Source organism: Mesoplodon bidens (assembly GCF_964165515.1).
Source record: "Mesoplodon bidens genome assembly, chromosome: 12".
Taxonomy (NCBI): domain Eukaryota; kingdom Metazoa; phylum Chordata; class Mammalia; order Artiodactyla; family Ziphiidae; genus Mesoplodon; species Mesoplodon bidens.
The window spans coordinates 55812631-55832345 of NC_138168.1; the positions used below are offsets into that span (position 1 = coordinate 55812631).

At 35.4% G+C, this 19715-nt stretch overlaps 1 protein-coding gene across 1 annotated transcript in view; it reads right to left on the reverse strand.

The window, feature by feature from the left end:
- Positions 1-19715, reverse strand: part of TRDN (triadin) — a gene marked incomplete at both ends in the record, with an annotated part of 302114 nt that overhangs the window by 269023 nt on the left and 13376 nt on the right. Inside the window, 2 exon segments of the mRNA XM_081251093.1 lie at positions 8754-8786; positions 9843-10007. Of these exon segments, the coding sequence (XP_081107219.1) occupies positions 8754-8786; positions 9843-10007 (198 nt within the window).

Here is a 19715-nt window from a genome sequence, read left to right on the forward strand (position 1 = left end):
GCAGCTTAGTGTTTAAGATAACTAATGCTTGAGTCAATCTGCTTCATTCAAATCTAATTCTCATACCTACTAGTTGTGTGAACTTCACTTCCTCATCTGTAGAATGAGGTTAATAATAGTACCTACCACATAGATTTACATGAGGATTAAAATAAGTTAAAATGTAAAGGATTTAGAGCAGCACCTGATATCTAATAAGCATCATGTAAAATATTGGCTATTATTATTATTACTTGTCTCCCTCACTAAATTCTAAATTTGATGAGGGCAAAAACTATGTCTATTTTGTTCCACAGTAAATTTTCAATAATAATTGGCATATACTAACCACTCTATAAATATATACTGAGTTAAAAAATAAATGTTTAAGCAAGATTATAAGCTATTAACTCTTGCACAATATAGAAAGTTGTGGTGGAGAGTATCTCACCTGTTCTTTAAGACATGATACACAAATGATTTAAACACTAAAATGAGTGTGGTTGAAAAGTTGGGACAGTAAAATGTTGCATTTATCAACCTTTTTACTTTCTATTAGAAATGCTGGAGAAAGTTGCAGAATTTTACTATTTGTGGAAATTTAAAAATGTACGTGAAAGGTATTGTAAACTGCAACACTTGTACAAAAGGTGGTAGGGTTTTTTGTTTGTTTGTTTGTTTGTTTAAAGGAACTTTATTCATAATTGCTAAACCTTGGAAGTAACTGAGGTGTCCTTCAGTAGGTGAATGAAGAAATACATTGTGGTACCTCCAGACAATGGAATATTACTCAGCACTAAAAAAAAAATACACTATCAAGCCATGAAAAGACATGGAGGAAACTTAAAAGCATGTTACCAATGCATTTTTAAAGCATTTCTTCCCACAGTGATCAATATGGGTGTCAATAAGTTAGGGTTTTTTAATATTGTTTTTCTGGAATACTGCAAATCTAAATAATAATAAAATTTAAAACACTGTGCATTTTTAATACTTTGCCTTAACTTATCCACAGATGTTTATATAAAATATGTCACCTATAAATTGACATTATATAATTGACAATTATGCCTATAATAAAATATTGATAGTCAAATACCATGTTCATTTCAACAGAAAAATATTGGGACAGGAGTTAAAAGTGGGATATGCTATTCCACCTAACTTGAAAGTGTTCAAAATTTCTATTTCTTTTGTTCTACATGTTAGGTAGTAAAAAAAAAAAAAAAGCAAAACAGAAAAATTACCAGGGATTCTCAACTCCATGCATCAGATTCAAATGATGTCTTAACTGGACATACTTTTTTCCACAAGAGACCGAAATCTCGTGATTTTGAAAAACAGAACGTACAGAGTTGAAGAGAATCTGGAATACATATAAACCTAACAGCTTCTCATTCACAGGCTTCTCAATTACACACACAACCTTATTTCCAGATAGGAATGCAGCAACCTTGAGATTATTCTTTTTTTTTTTTGGAGTACACGGGCCTCTCACTGTTGTGGCCACTCCCATTGCAGAGCACAGGCTCCGGAGGCGCAGGCTCAGTGGCCATGGCTCATGGGCCCAGCCGCTCCGCGGCATGTGGGATCCTCCCAGACCGAGGCACAAACCCGTGTCCCCTGTATCGGCCGGCGGACTCTCAACCACTGCGCCACCAGGGAAGCCCCTGAGATTATTTTTGCTCCAACAGGAGCTACTTAAAATGGTTGGGCCTGAGTTGAGCTGTCTTAGCCTTTCTTTTTTTTTTTAAAATTTATTTTATTTTTGGCTGCACTGGGTCTTTGTTGCTGCACGTGGGCTCTCTCTAGTTGGGGAGAGTCGGGGGCTACTCTTTGTTGTGGTGCGCGTGCTTCTCATCGTGGCGGCTTCTCTTATTGCGGAGCACGGGCACTAGGCACGCTGGGCTTCAGTAGTTGTGGCACGTGGGCTCAATAGTTGTGGCACACATGCTTAGTTGCTTCGCGGCATGTGGGATCTTCCCGTACGAGGGCTCCAACACGCGTCCCCTACATTAGCAGGCGGATTCTTAACCACTGTGCCACCAGGTAAGTCCTGTCTCAGCCTTTTTATTCTCCATGATGTTGGCACCAAAATTTAATCCCTTGCTTTCATCGGCTTGCTGCTTCAGGCTCCAGTGTTACCAGCATTATTTCCATCACTCTGGTTCCAGTTTGCTTGCCTTGATAGAAATGAGCTCTTTTGGGCCCAGGGTTCACTACAGCTGCAACTCCTTAGAGAAGTAAGTCTCTGGATCATTCATCAAAACTCTCCTCAGCCTTTTTCATTCTGATCCCATCACCAAGCCTCACTGTCTGCTCTTTCTGCGTTTTGTCCCTTGTCCTCACAGGTCTGATCAATATTGGGAAAGACAACCGGAAGATAAAGCAGTGAGTTCCTTGAGCAGCCTGAGGGCAATATGCAGCAGTGCAGTTATGGAGCTGAGTTTTAATCTAGACTTATTTAGAGGAGTAGTCCAAAGATTAATGTATCTACTTAACAGTGTTACTAGGGCCAACCTGGTAACCAGTATTCTGAGGCTACGAATTTTAACAAGTTTAGTCACCTTTCCATTCTCCCTCCGTTTTTCACTCACAGTATTTTTCAGACACTTAAAGTTCTGCCTGGGGTAAGGCACCGAAGCTGCCAACAAAGATGGATGTAATGAAATCTCTGGCACAGAAACATGTCCATCTATCTTACTCCCAGTGACGTGATACAACCTTCTGAATGGCCTAATCCTAAAGTCTTGAATATTTATGATGCTCAGGTTCCCTGGTTCTTCCTTATTCACCCTGACTGCAAAGAGCTAATGTGAATTTCAATAAAGTGAGAAAAATACACAATGAAAGAACTGAGTTTAAATTTGCTGGGCTCTTTTCAACCCCAGGAGCTTTAGGGAAATCTTAAAACACGATTATAAGGAGAATGTAATTTGTTTTGCTCTAAGTTAAGAAGAGCTTCTTCCTCTGCCATTGGCATGCATCAGGAACAATTTCACAGAATATCAGCCTTCATATTTGGGTCCTGTTCAAACTTCAAGGTGGTCCCTTAGTTCAAAGAGCAAGTAGCTGGAAAGCAAGGAAATTCAACATAATGTACAGGGGATTTTGGCTCTTTCCACAAAGGCAAGTGATAATTTATCTCATAAGACCACCATGTCCCTAAAATTGAAGATCAATTTTTCCTTCCCCAAAAAATGAGTATGTATGGGTCCGAAGGACTAAAAGTATTCTTTCTTAACTTTAAAGCTAGATGTCAGAAAGTGACATTATTAAATGTAATTTCTTGTTAAGAGACTATTATTGTCTCCTAAAATTACATATTTCAAAGAATATAAATGCTGTAATGATTATTCTTATATACAGACTTATTGTAGACTAAGGTTTAAGTAAGAATAAACTGTAAAAAGAGATAAGTATATCCATTATGTTGCACTTAGAAATGTTAGTACAAAAAATTAAAAAGCTGTATCCCCAGTAAAAATTATACTTTTATGAATGTTTACATAATCTGAAAAGTCCACATCACATGAATGTTAATATAGAACTATGAAAGAAAAATCATATTAGGTTTGTGAGAAACCAGTATCTTTTTTTGGAAAAAGAAATATGCTAAGCTGCCTATGCTGAATAGACATATATATATATATATATATATATTGTGTGTGTGTGTGTGTGTGTGTGGTACGCAGGCCTTTCACTGTTGTAGCCTCTCCCATTGCGGAGCACAGGCTCCGGACGCACAGGCTCAGTGGACATGGCTCACAGGCCTAGCCGCTCCGCGGCATGTGGGATCTTCCCGGACCGGGGCACGAACCCGTGTCCCCTGCATCGGCAGGTGGACTCTCAACCGCTGTGCAACCAGGGAAGCCCTAGACATATATTTTTAACTTCGTTTTAAAATACACTGTTTATTTAGCTCCTCTGCCCATTTTTTAATTTGGTTGCTTGTTTTTTGTTGTTTCTGCTTTGTTTTGTTTTTTTATTTTATTTTTTAGATTCCAATAGATACAGAGAACAAACTGGTGATTGCTGGGGGGGTGCGGGGAGAGGGCCAGATGAAATAGATGAAAGGGATTAAGAAGTATAAACTTCTAGCCATAAAACAAAAAATCACAGGAATGTAATCTACACATAGGGAATATAGTTCATAATTTTGTAGCAACTTTGTATAGTGATGGATGGTAATTGGTTTTACTGCAGTGAACATTTCATAATGCATAAAAATACTGAATCACTATTTTGTACACCTGAAACTAATATAATATTGTATGTTAATTATAACTCAATAAAAATTGTATAATGTAATAATGTAGGATAAAATGATATTGCTTTATGTTTCAATTGTAATTCTTGCTTTAGGTATATTTCATCTAAACTTTGGTGCTGCCGCTCACTTAATTTATGGAAAATGTTTGCCATGTTAACTAATGGGCAAAGCCAGCCTTTGTTTTCAAATTTCTTATGTAAATCAAACTTACCCCTTTTCAAAAAAATATAATTTTGCTCTTCAGTTCAAAAAAATTTTTAGTGTGTATTTTGAGGAAATTATTATGAAAGTAATAAATTTTTCAACATATTTAAATTATTTGGATTTAATATAATACATTTATTTTACAATAAGTTATAAAACAAGACAAACCAATATTCTGCTGCACATTATTTTACTTGAACTAATGTCAGGTACCATATAAGTAAAATTTTTAGTTGTTTATGGAGCTAGGAGTATTTTTAAAAGTTTGATATTCCTGAAATATACATGTTAGGGGGATACCAAATTTTGAGGTTTTACTTTTGGGAATAATTTTTAAAGTTGCAAATATAAAAGAAATAACTCTAATAATTTTGTTAGATATCATGATAAAAATTTATAATTTATAGGCAAAGTAGAATATATATTAAATCTTTACATTTACATATATATGTTTATTGAGCAGCCAGCTAGCATATAGTGGGTTGTTTTTTGTTAGTAGGAGGTAGAAAATACATATAATAAAAAAACATATAATGAATAAATGGTACATAATATATTATGTATATATATACATAAACACATCTCTCTCTATATATATATACATACACATAGTGAACTAGTTCTGCAAATAGTATATAATTTAATTTTTTGTCAATAGGAGGTACAAAATATTAAACATTTTATATTAAATGATGTATGATAAGGTTTGATATCAGTTAGATTATGTATTTCATAATATAATTAATTACATAAGGTAAGTTTTAAATTTCTTTTTGAACAATACAGAATTAGTCTGAAATGAATCACAGAAATGTGATATCCATGGGTTTATTCAATGCATCTTTAACAGTCTGGTTGTCTTAGAAATATCCCAGTTATATTTAAAAGAATTAGTGTCACTAACCTACACTGCTTTGATTGTTTCAAAGTAGTTTCAAACCAGTCACACTTCCTAGGAACAAATATTGAGGATAACTGAAAAGAACTGCTTACATTTAAATTTTTAAAATCCATTTTTAGTTTTCAGTATTTCCTATGGATGTTCTTTCTGTTTTGCTCTCAAGGGAGTCTCCCTCAAGAGCAATGCACTCTTTCACATTATTCAGCTAAATAAAAGGCAAAATCATTAAATGAAACTTGCCATTGTTCCCATCTCCCCACTCTACCTTATCTCTGACTTCAGAACATCCCATCATGACACAGAACACCTGAGTATCAGCACCATGCCTCTCCTTTAGCAGATATATGCAAGATAGGACAGGAAGGCTTATTGGTCTCTTTGGTTGGCATTCTAGCAATTTGAAGATGTGTGAAAGACACTTCTTTATCTCATAACATAGAAGAATTACTATGATAACCTTGGATATGTTCTCAGGCAGATCAATTTTAGGAAAGCATACAAATGTAATTTGATTCCTTTGATGCTATCCTCACTCGTTTATCCCTTGGAAAGTGTGGTGTTAACATGTCCATGATAGATAACCTGGTGTGAAGAAAGCTACTCAACAGGCTGATTCTAGGTAAACAAAGCACACCCACCCTACATAGCAAAGAATTGTTCCAGAATCTATAATTTACAATGGTATTGGTTTTCATAGTTATGTTTTAAATAATTATACAATAAAAATGTAATATTTTACAATGATTCAGTGCCTTCAGCCTGCATCATGGAGTAGTTGAAATAGAATTTAATATTTAAAAATTTTGACAAGTTGGTAAGTAAATATGCATGAAGAATGTAAAGACACTAGGTACTACACTTAATACCCTAAAGCTATATTTATATATAACAACATAAGCCACAGAAGAGCAGATTCAAAAATTTCATCCATATTAATAATCTGTTTAATAATCAACCAGGCAACCCTGAGATTATTTGACTGTACTGTTATTCCATATCAAATTAAAACTGCAAACTCCACCCATAAATAACAAGGTAGCTGAATTTTTATTTTGGTAAAAATAGCAATAACTGGACAAATGAAACCAACATTTTAAGCACATTTAAATAAAATGCTTCATATAGATACAGGACAGTCAAATAAACAATGTCACAGCCTGATAATTAGGTAATATAAAATGGTTAACTATCATTGAATGTGTCTGAATGGGAAAGAGTACTAATGAAGAGACTAATAAAGACTCATTTAGACAGGTGAAAATCAAATATTTTAAGAGGATATAATTCTAGATTATCAAAAATAACCTAAAAAACTTCTTAAACCACAATTTTAAAATATAGAATTTATAAAATAATTCATCATAAGACAGAGATAAGCTCATGGAATCTCTTCCCTAATAATAACATTAAAAATGTACTTTTAAAAGCAGAATATGTATTAAAAATGCTTTGTAAAATATCACATACTGATTTAAAATTCATTGTTTCTATGACTCTACAAAAGAAAAGGTTTTAAATAAAAAATAATTGTAATTAAATATATTTCTTTTGTAACTAATGTTTATTATAGCCTCTGTACCCAAGGTAGGATGTATAAGATGATGCTTTAAATGTCCATTTTCTCATGTAACTCTGTAAATAATAATATTAAGAAAATATATTCAGGTGATTTTAGTCAATTCTCCTTTAAGACATTAGTGTACATGGTTTTAAATATATATATCCCTTAGACTGCTTTAACTAATAATCATTACTGACATTTTTTAAAAGTATCTTAAACAACTATTTAATAGTTTTTCTGTTGATTTCATAAAGCAATACAATAATTTAAAAACAATAATTAAACAGTTTTGCATGCATTTGCAACTTATGCTAATCATTTCATAAAACTTAATTTTAAAATAATCCCACCAGGAAATTCAAATAAAAAGCAATGAACAGATTCTATATTAAATACTAGATATTGAATTATGGAGAATATGATCTTATATGATATTCTTGTAGAATTTAATTTATAAATAAGAAAATATTTGTTTTTCACTCTTCCATATCCAAATGGAATATATATATATACAAGCTGTAATTTCCAGACCATGACTGGTAACTCATTAGCTTAAACTTTGACTATGTTCTGGGCAGTATCCATTGGAGAACAGCTATAAAAAGACTCTGCTTTTTACCTCAAGAAGTTTATAAACTAATTTAGATTCTCTATACCTGGATTTGATGACTTAAGAATGTCTTGAGTTCCTGGGTTCCCATCATGGATTTGTGAGTAGGGCAACCCATCCTTTCTGCTCTCAATAGCTTCATAAACATTTTCATTTCTGAATGGCAGTCCCACACTTGAGTTTCACTACTTTACCTTTTACTGGGTAAGTTACAGATTCAAATTTTCCAAATTAACATACACTAAGTAGATTTTATCGATAACAGTGAGGTTATCATCATCTATCAGGCAAGGCCGAAGCTCCAAATTTGTATCCTACTGTGTGCATTCACAATAGGTCTAGGGAGATAGCAACAGAGGCCAGCAAGTTCTCCTCTGTAATAAATACTCCCAAGAGCTATTGCCCAACGTGTGCATCAATAACTAACTGTATTAAGTCTGGCTTTTATGTTTCTATCTCATACCAAATATATCTCAGGATGGTATCCTTTGCTCCCTATTATTCCTTCTAGACATAATTCCTACCCCTTCCTGTAAAAATCTCTGAGGCTTTTGCCCTACAGTTATAACCCCCTTTTCCCAGTCGTATTGCTCCCATCTTTTGGATTTAAGATCATTCCATTCAGTGACTGATGACGTTGTTTATTCCTTCAAGGAATCCCTGTAAACCACAGCCAAGCACACCCAGATGACTCTGCTGCTTTGGGATGACACATAATACATACTGACTGCATATGCCTGTGCCTTCAAGATTATTATCCTCCACACTATCTCAGCTACCCTCTCCAATAGATATCACCTAAAATAGAAAAATAATACTGACAATAACATAAGAAAAAGAATAAAAATTTAAAATCGATATATCTGGCCACAGTGAGAATAATAAAGATCATGGGCATCCTCATCTTCTGGGTCATTTAGAAAACTATAGAATTTACTCCTCATTCTTGCAATTCAAATTCACATTGATCAGTGTGTAGATTGATTTGCACATCTACTGAAGAAGGCATTAATTAAATAATCAACTTAAAAATGATGGGATTAGCTTCATTGGAAAGAATCGAGTATTTCTTTTCCTAACTATAAATCTTAATCTAACCATTAAACAAAAACTCTACATTAAAAATAAATTGTCTGTAACAAAGTAAAATCTATTTAAGTTATGGTGAAAATCAACATTACCATAAAAGAAAAATACTTTTTTTTCAAAGGTCAACACAACTAACCTTTTTTTTTCAAGGGAGGCTCCTCTATTTCTCCTAAACCAAGGCAAAAACAGTAAATTAGAAAAACTTTCAGCAGAGCATAATATTGCCTCTCTATTTTCCCATTTTCTTTCATTCATTTTTAAAAAAACCATCTATTAGTTTTGATAATAGTAGTTCATATATTACTTTGACTTCTAAATTCCAATTTTTAAATATACACTTTGCCTATGTACATTTATTTGAGATAGTTTCAGTTTTATGAGTTCAATAAAATTGTGGCAGTGATCCAAATTATACATTATAGTTTGTATATCATGTTCATTTCAGTCCTCTATTGTTCATCTCGACCTCTCACAGGAGCCAAGAAACACAAATTCAGACAAAGTCATAGAAAGGACTAAAATAATAAGAGCTTTCCTGGTAGTCAAGGCTGAATATGTAATTTCTGATGAGTAAGGCTGATCTTAAAAATGCCATCTAAAAAGCAGAATTACAATGCTTTGTTCTTTTCACATCCACTCAATAGCAGTTTACATGTGGTTTAAGTTGTTATTTCCTTTTGATCATCAATACATTCTAGAGAGTAAATAGTTTAGTTGCATAATTGTTGTGACATTTAGAATATGTCTCCGTTCTACACCTCCATTTGATTCAATTAATTAACTTTCATTGTGATTTTAGTAGGACTGCTTTCTCTATTTGACTGTAAATATGAATTATATGTATAACATATTTATACGTATATTTAGTTTTCAAACTTGGGAAAGAACAGCCATTTTTTGTTCCTGAAGAAGCATATAAATGTGAGTTTCTATTGTGGTTCTGTAGGACTGTATAGTAAGTCCCTCTCTACTATAATGCTACTCTAATGTAGCATTTAATTTTGACATCTTTGCCATAATGGCAGATAAGCTATAAGATGAAAGCCATATAGAGACCAATTTACTGAGTTTGGCAGCCTGTTGATAGGCTATTTGCACTCTGAAGTGTATTCATTTTGGTTTAGCCTGACCCAAGTGCTCATTTGTGCTTAAACTTAAGCAAACTATTGTAATGCGTATCAATCATCCGTCCTAGCAGTTAGATATATCTCTATGCTCTTTGTACCTTTATCAGTGTCCTTGTCTCCATCATCATTATCTTCTTCATCACCCTCAGACGAGATGATGTCAGACAACAAAGAAAAGAAGCCATAGACCCAGTCCGTGGTTTCCTCCACAGCATCATGTACAAGTTTTAGAGGATCTGAGCCAATCTTGGAAATAGAGCTTGCTAAAAGTAATTAAAAACAAAGAAAAGTTTTGTAATTATTCCCAAAGAAACTAAGAAAAGCTGCTTTTCCTGATTTATTCTTTTAACACATTTGAGTTACTTCTAGTAACTTCAATGGATAGAATTAGGAAAAACTGAAGTCTGTAAATCTTCTCTTTCTTATACCCTAGGAGATATAAACTGTTTGTGAAATAAAAGATTAAATAATAAAAATGCAAGCAAGAAAACAGACATATTAGGGATTTCCAACATGTTGTTATTCTCATTCTAGTTACATGAAAGTTGCTCTGAAGGGTTAAGGGTAGCCTTTAAGATCTGATTGAAGAGGTGATATATCTAGAAATATGGTCTAAGTTGCACCTGATTTTTCATCAATCTGTAATTAAATTTTTAGATTTATGTTTTCCTTAATTTAAAAAACTAAGCTTTTCAGGGATTCTTCTCCCTATGACATCTTAAGGGACTAGAATTATATCAACATATTATACTTTCTAAGGGTTAAGTATGCCCAAATTAGGTTTTACTTGAGATAGGAAGTCATTGGAAGGTCTGAGCAGAGGAAAAAGTGATATGATTTATGTAACTTCATTTGCCATGTTGAGGACTGAAAGAATGCCTGGTTGGAAACAGGGAGATCAGTAAGAAGCCAAATGAAATAATCCATAATCCAAGGGAAAGAAGATGGTGATTTCTATATGGGTGGTACCAGTTTGTGTGGTGAGGTGTGATGAGATTCTGAGTGTATCTAAAAGATAGAATTAATGTATAGACTGACAGTATGGCTGTTGGATGTGAGAGAAAGAGAGGGGTATGGAATAACTTCAAGGTTTTTGGTTTGAGAAACTGGAAGGATGAAAATACCATTTACTGAAATGGGGAGGACTGGAGAGAAACAGGGTTTGTTGTGCAGAATATTTAACTAGCTGAGTTTTAAACTTGTTAAACTTGAGTTGTCTATTAGACCTCTATGTGGAGATGTAGACATTTGTATAGCTCAATATGTTCTACAAAAATGAAGTTCTAGCTGAAGACGGAAACTTGAAAATTCAATAAAGAATAGAAAGCATTCAAAGCTATGACACTGAATGTGATCACTAAGGGAGTGGACCTAGGAACACTCCAACATTTACAAGACAGTGAGATAAGTCAGAGAGATAAGGAAGAACCAGCAATGGATTCTGAGGAGAGAAGAGAGACAGACAGAGACAAAGAGACACAGAGGGAGATTAATTGAGAGGCAGAAGAAAAAGAGTATAATGTACTAGATATCAAGTCAAGAAATTGTTTCTGTGAGGATAAAGTGAGCAGTTGGCAAATGTTGCTGATAGGTCAAGAAAGATGAAGACAGAATAGAGCTTTAGATTTAATGATGAGGATGTCACTGGTGACCTTCAAAGGGCAATTTCAGTGAAATACATTCAAGACTAAATGGGAAGAATTTAGAGGTAGTAAGTATATTTTACTGTAAAGTAAATGACAGCGATTGGGCGATAGTTGAAGGACTAGAATCATAGTGGGGTTTCCATTGCTTATGTTGTTCAAGTGGGAAGAATGTTCCATTTTTATGTTGATGGGTAAGATGCCATAGAAAGGGACGAATAATATTAGAGATAAGATTTCTGGGGAAATTTTTAATTTCAGAGGATTCACAACCCATCACAAGGATGCCAAGTTACAACTGGTCTCAGGGAAACCTACCTCCATGATTCAGTGACAACATAACTTTACTCTTTGGACCTTATTTCACTGTATTCTGGAGAGTGTCATGTGAGCAAGATATGGTAGTCTGAAAGGTGAGATTAAACCTTAGAGAAAGGAAATGAAGTGGAATTTTATAATTGCCTTTGAGACTTTTAAAAGAATTAGGGCTTCCCTGGTGGCGCAGTGGTTGAGAGTTCGCCTGCAGATGCAGGGGACACAGGTTCGTGCCCCGGTCCAGGAAGATCCCACATGCCACGGAGCGGCTAGGCCCGTGAGCCGTGGCCGCTGAGCCTGTGCGTCTGGAGCCTGTGCTCTGCAACGGGAGAGGCCACAACAGTGAGAGGCCCGCGTACCGCAAAAAAAAAAAAAAAAAAAAAAAAAAAAAAAAGAATTATATGTAAGGAATTGGACTGTACTGGTACCATTACAGGCATTTTTAGCACTAGTATATTTTATATCTAATGGAAGAATATTGCAAATGGGATTTTTATGATCTGAATAGATTGAGACCATTTCCCCATCCCTCTTCTTTCTAAGTGTTCACTGAGGAACTTAATAAAATCCAACAAAATAGATATCAGTTTAATTATCCTTATGCTTAAATGCATTATATATACACTTTGCAGACATGTATATTGCCTGGTTCTAAAATAGTCAAACCAGGTTATTTTCATGAAAAAATATTTTGCTATCTTGAGACCAGCTTTTGATTTTCAGTCACATGGAAAACAACTTTAAAAACATATAGAGATATGGATATAGATATATCTTTAAAAAGATAGTAGTCCTCAAGTTAATTCTTATTCCTTCTCTCAGACATCACATCCAAATTATAACAGTGGGGATAATATTATACAAAGCAACTAAACCTTTTATAGATGTTTTCTTTTTTAATCATACTTTTCTACCTTTCATGTTTCCATGAGTTAAATTACATACATTAAAATGAGGATCATCATAAAAATGGTAGTAGCTAACACTTTTAGGGTGTATATTACCTGCCAGGTACCATTCTAAGAATTTTATGCATACGAACTCACTTTTTCCTTTCAAAAACCCAGTGAGGTTGACATCTCTATTTTAAATATAAGAAAACTGAGACAGAGGGAATTTAAATAAAATACCTAAGGCTGCATAGCTAGTAAGTAACGGAGCCAGATTTTGCACCATCCAGAGTATGACTCAACTACTATGCAATACTGCAATCAAAAAACAAACAAACAAACAAAACCATGAATTCACAATTGGTTCTGTAGTAAGATGTTGGATGAGAAATTCTGAGAGGGCTTTTCTTGCCGTTAAAGTGGGGAACAAGGACTTTGCTGAGAATATAAAGCCTGGAACTGCTATAGCATCTTAAACCATGAGGACTGACTCACTGAGGAAGGCAAAGGCTAAAAATGAAAGAACTTGAGTCAAGTGCAGCTCTCCTACCTAGTACTGAACCACGCCATTTTGAAGCCAGAGACAAAAGGAAAAATCAGTAACAATGCTTCTGTCTTTATTAAAAATTTTGTTCGTCCCAGATTTTTGCATTAGTTTTTTTGTGTGTTTTGTTTTGTTTTTGTGGTACGCGGGCCTCTCACTGTTGTGGCCTCTCCCGTTGCGGAGCACAGGCTCCGGACGTGCAGGCTCAGCGGCCATGGCTCACGGGCCCAGCCGCTCTGCAGCATGTGGGATCTTCCCGGACCGGGGCACGAACTCGTGTCCCCTGCATCTGCAGGCGGACTCCCAACCACTGCGCCACCAGGGAAGCCCTCATTTTGCTATTTTTAAATGCCTTCTTTTACAAATGAGTGAGTACCAGGATATTGCCATACTCAATAACAGATGTTATATTTTAAAAGTATAAAAACTTTTTAGAAAGTTGTATGTAATCACCTACCCTGAATTACATAAATGATTTAACTTCAAAATCAAGTGTCTCTGCATAGATTTTCCTTCCACTAGATTTTTAACATAGACCATATACAGAGGTTGAAATTCCCTGTAACCTTTTATCCTTACCCTCAGTGAACACTCTTCAGAATATGGCAAAATAAAAAGCCAGATTCATAAAATTCCCATGGTACTTCTAATATTCATCACACTATGAAAGATTTTTACTTATGTTTGTGATGTTGGGGCCTGAAGACAAAATAAGAGGCACTCAGGAAGAAAAAATGGGCGAAAAGTAAAGGAAGCCGTGGAATCTGGAGCCTGTGAGGGTTGAGAGAACACACTGGAAACTGCATCAGTCTTAAGACCTCCAAATTTCCCTCTTCAAAGAGGAGAAGCTGTCACCGTTCTCATGGAGCTAAATATGTACCTAGGCCAGGAGTGAAGAAGCCAAAGGTAGCTCTGGGAGGTGCTGGGGTCGCTGCAGGAGCAGCTGCTGTCCCATGCCAACAAGGTGAGTCAAGGGATCAGTGACAACAGGCGTGTGCAACTGCACGTGGTGCCCTGCAATGACCTCCCTGGTCCTGCTTGCCTCTGCCTCTCAAATCTCTCATACAATGATCCTTCTGGCTCACACAAACCCACAACTATGCAGGGGAGGGAATTCTAGAAAACATGGTTTTATCCTAGCCAAAATAACACAATACAAATCCACCACACCTAGCTTCAATAGTTATCATTTTACCAGTTTTATTTATATTTCTTCTCTCCCACATTTATCTTTTTTTTTCTAGTTTAGTAAATATTTTAAAGCAAATCCTAGATACTTAAATTCTTAATCCCAGATCCATAAATACTTCAACATGCATGTCTGTTCCCTAATTTGTTTGATAGTTTGTTTGAGGCACAAAAAAATGTCCAAAGTAAGTTTTGTGTCTTTCTTTTGCCAAGTATGGAATCAGCCACTTCTTGAAGGAATAACAGTTTCTTTTATTGGGAAATGGTATTTTGAGACTAAAATTTGGTCAGCAGGGGTGCTCATTGAGTTGGATTTGGCCAAGAAATATGAAATTTCAGTCATGTGTTTACATTGATATTTCCAAATAAAATCTGGAACTTTCACACACCATTTTTGCTATTAAACTCACATTTCTTCTCTTCTGTTGAAAATCTGATTTCTTAATGATATCAACTTAATTAATTACTTCATTTTTTTCTACAGTATACCAATAACAATTTCAAATAAAATGACAGCAGTACTACTAATAACAATAAAAGCAGTGAATGGAGTCTTAGATCTCTTTTCATTTCTCTTCCTCGTTGAACTATATCATACTAAGGACAGAGAGTCAGAATTGTATGTTTTAAAGTTATTTAAAGTAATTATTTTCTCTGGTTATGCAAACAACTTGATATAGATTTAGGTTCATTTGCTTCAGAGCGTTTTCAAATTTTAGTGATTAATTTTAATTATTTAAAATTTTTATAATTATAAAATGACATTTGCAAGTTCTCTAAGTCAAAACCTTTTAAGAGCACATATTAAGAAAAGTTTTGTTGCCATCCTAATCCCTTGCTATACTGTCCTCTTCTTTTGACAGCTACCTAATTTTGTTAATTTTGGCTTATACTTTCATTATTTCATATAGATATTTCATATACATATTTGTATTTAAAGGAAGACATCTAAAATTTTAAATAGGGGAATAATAAAATGAGATTTGCCATTTACAGTAATCTGGCTACAGAATGAGAAAGGAGGCAGAGGCAAGATTAGAGGCAAAGAGTAAATATATGGCTAGTGTAACAATTTTGGGGAAACCAAGGCAAGAGTTCTAGAGACAAAGTACAGAGTATAGAACAGAATCAACAGATGTTTGGAAAGTTGAATGAGTTCTTTTTGATCACTGAACGTTCATGGGTAGTGGGGAAAGAGGAAAGTATGTGAGGAGTCCCACTTTTCTGACTTAAGAAACTGGAAACTGGATTTGTAATCTAAGAGGCTGACCTGGAAAGAAATACTGGGTTGGCCAAAAAGTTCGTTTGGGTTGTTCGTAACATTCTATGGAAAAACCCGAACGAACTTTTTGGTCAACCCAATATAACCAGCTCAGTTAGGAATTTTGAGTTTGAAGTTCCAACTGAATGTCTTAACGCAATTAGAAAAATGGAGAGAGATTAGGGTTAAAGATATGGACTGGGAAGTCATTATGTGTGAAAGTCAGTTATAAACAAACTTCTGGGCAAGTAGGTCAATTAAGGGGAAAATAAAAATGCCGATGAGCTGATTTTTTTTCAAAATAAAATAGCTTACTGACTCCCATGGTGGGAAAAATGCATTTTCCTAAAACTTATCTTGCATGCTTTAATTGTTTCAAACTGTGTCACTGTTTTTGGCCTCCAAATCTAACTATCTGGCCATTTTAGAAAAGGGTTGATCCTGTTATTAGATTGAGAGACATATATTAAAGATAAGCAGGCTAAGTATGATGGCAGCTTACTCATCACTTGTATGGGCAACACAAAGTCATCACAGCTAAAGCAATGGAACAAGGTGATATTGTCTAACTGGGGCAAGAAGCTCATGGTGTCAAAGAAGAGTTATAAAAGTCATAAGAGGACAGGTTTTTTTTTTTTTTTTTTTTCGGTACACGGGCCTCTCACTGTTGTGGCCTCCCCCGTTGCTGAGCACAGGCTCCGGACACGCAGGCTCAGCAGCCCTGGCTCATGGGCCCAGCCGCTCTGCGGCATGTGGGATCTTCCCGGACCAGGGCACGAACCCATGACCCCTGCAGGCGGGGACAAGCGGGTGGACTCTCAACCACTACACCACCAGGGAAGCCAAAGAGGACAAGGTTTTAATAAGCAAGTGCCAGTCAACAGTTCTAGTGCTGAAAAGTTTAACCAAGATGAAGATGTTAAGTATGCAATTTGTTCTTTTGTTCATTTTTTCAAATTTTTTCATTAAGAATTCAAGTGTGTATTTGAGACACTTCAGCAGAGTGATAGAATAGTGTCAGATTGTCTCTTTGAGGGGCTTGGCTAGAGGGATAGAAACAAAAAGGTTTGTAGCTAAATAGAGATATAAGGAGGTGAGGGAAATTTGCCGGGTTTTCCAAGTTATAAAACACATAAACATGTAGAAAGGAAGGAGGGAATAGAGGGGAGATTGTGAAGATACAGGAAGGAGCCACATTGAAAGCATACCTTCATGAGGCCCTTTCCTCTCAGACACACATATTTCTTTTTTTTTTTTTTTTTCGGTACGCGGGCCTCTCACTGTTGTGGCCTCTCCCACTGTGGAGCACAGGCTCCGGACGCGCAGGCTCAGCAGCCATGGCTCATGGGCCCAGTCACTCCGCGGCATGTGAGATCTTCCCGAACCAGGGCACAAACCCGTGTCCCCTGAATCGGCAGGCGGACTCTCAACCACTGCGCCACCAGGGAAGCCCCCACATATTTCTTTAAGAGTGATAAGCCCTTTTATAAAACAAGATCTTCCTGAAGCAATAACTTGTACTTCTCTGTTAAATTAATTAAACAAGGAGGCCATTAGACTGAGGTGGCTCTAATATCTTAGCAGCCTTTGACAGCAAACAAAACCTAAGCCTTTAAGTGTCTCAAGGTTAAGAAATCAAACCTATGGACAACAAGTCACAATGAGCCAGCTAGCCTTTCCCAAATAAGGCAAACACTTAAGCTGTAGCCAATCAAATGATTTCCTTGCTTTGCTTCCGCCTCTTCTCTGTAAAAGTTTTTCCTGAACTCCTGTCAGCAGAGTGCTCCTAAGCAGTTTGGGTTTGGTGATGCCCGATACAAATCAATTTTTGTTTATATTCTTAAAATTTTGGATATGCCTTAGTTTATCTTTTAACATCCCAGATAAACATAGATTCCCAAAACATTGTCATTTTCTCTTTCTCTCCCTTTCTCTCTCCATCTCTCTTATCATCTTCTTCCCCTCTCTCTCCTACCTCTGATCTCCGGATACTGCCCATATTAGATTGCAATGATCAGGCTTCTCCATCCTTTAGTGAGAATCATGCAAAAAATAAAATAAAATGAAGGGTGAACACAAAGCTCTTGAAATGCATCAGATTCTAAAAGTTAAAACCCATTTGAATTACAATTTTGAAAAAAAATATTGCAGATGTTAGATATTTAGATGAATTTAAAGCAAAGAAAAACTAGGATCCTGATTTAAAAGCAGTTTTGGTGAGCTAATTGTTTTATTGACTGCACAAGGAAATGACTGTCAGTTTTCTGATCTACATTTGAATAGTCATAGTGTAGCTCCAATCCTTGCCATTCAACATCTGAGGCATGAGCATTTTCCTTCTGATTTTTAACATTTTCTCAATTGAAATTTTCCCATACTCATCTTTACTATTAACTGACTTCAGTATTTTAGAAATGTGCACTTGTGTGGAACCCTAATGAAATTAAACACAAGCATCCTTAGTTTTAATTGTGTGACTATTTCAATATTTAACAGTTTCAAAATATGTTTCTAAGTTGTCCTTTGCTGTTCCTCAACTGATACTTTTTGAGGCAATAAGAAGCATTAATGCAAATAAATGTACATTTCACCTCTCTTTCTGAATATGACCCCAATCAACCAATTTTTTGCTGGCAAAATTGTGTTGCAGGTGTTTAAGCCTGGAATATTTCCAGCTAGCTGGAGCTAGACCCATGTCAAATAAAGGGCATTTTACATTCTGAAACAAAAACCACAAACAACTTTTGGCTTCTTTTATTCATGTCAAGCATCTATATAAAAATGGAAGAGTCTTACACTAATTTTATTAATAATCATGGTGTGGATGTTATTATATTAATTGAAAAATTAACTTTCCTTCCTCCTCTTAAAAATGTATATCTTAAGTATAAATATAATCCCAATGTTACATGTATTAACAAGGAATGAGAAAGCAAGTTTTCTGTAGATTTATAGATTTCTATAGATTTGTTTCCAAGCTAATAGGATTAATTTCCTGGTAGCACAAGAACAGTCAAAATATCACAATACTCCAGTTAGATGACTTACTTGGATCATTATGTTATAAATTTAGCAGACCAGTGAAAAAGAAAGATATTAGATTTGGGATTCATACAGCAGTTAGCATATCCTGACTATGTACTGAATAAACATGTATTTCATCAAGTCAAGGTTTGGTTTTGGAAACTCTTGACTATATTTTATATTCTCTTTAGCTATTCTATTGCTCAGTGTTAGCCAAAAAAATAATTAAAAAATAATAAATTTATTTATTTATTTATTTTTGGCTGTGTTGGGTCTTCGTTGCTGCGCACGTGCTTTCTCTAGTGGTGGAGGGCAGGGGCTAATCTTCATTGTGGTGTGAGGGCTTCTCATTGCAGTGGTTTCTCTTGTTGCAGAGCATGGGCTCCAGGCACAGGCTTCAGTAGTTGTGGCATGCGGGCTCAGTAGTTGTGACGCACGGGCTTAGTTGCTCCGCGGCATATGGGATCTTCCTGGACCAGGGATCGAACTTTTGTGCCCTGAACTGGCAGGCGGATTCTTAACCCCTGTGCCACCAGGGAAGTCCCCAAATAAATAATTTTAAAGTTTTTAAAACCACATTAAAATGGAGCATGTAGGGCCATGAATTATGTTCTTACTATATCATATAAAAATAATAAGCTATTTCAGAATGGCTAGAACATTCCCTCACTGTGAAAATAAAATAGAATACTTTAATCATTGGATTACTATTGTATAATTGGTAGAATCTATGTATATTCAAATGATATTTAAAATTGGAAATCATGTAGTCAATTCATCTTTTTGAAATATGCCTATTCATCTTTCTGAAACATTGAATAAGCTTAAAGTCATGAAGAATAAATTAAAATAATACTAACTACAATTTATCTAACAATTACTATGTGCCATTCAAAATTCCAAATGTTTTGTATATATTAACTCATTCAATGCTCACAGAACCATATGAAGCAGATACTTTTATTGCCTACAGAGAATGAAACTGAGGCACAGGGAAGTTGTGTTCCCAAGGTTACACAGCTACTAATTGGAGTCAGGACTTCAACCCAGTACTTTAGCCCCCAGAGCCTGCATTCAACTACTTCACTTGGGTCTTGAAGTCCATG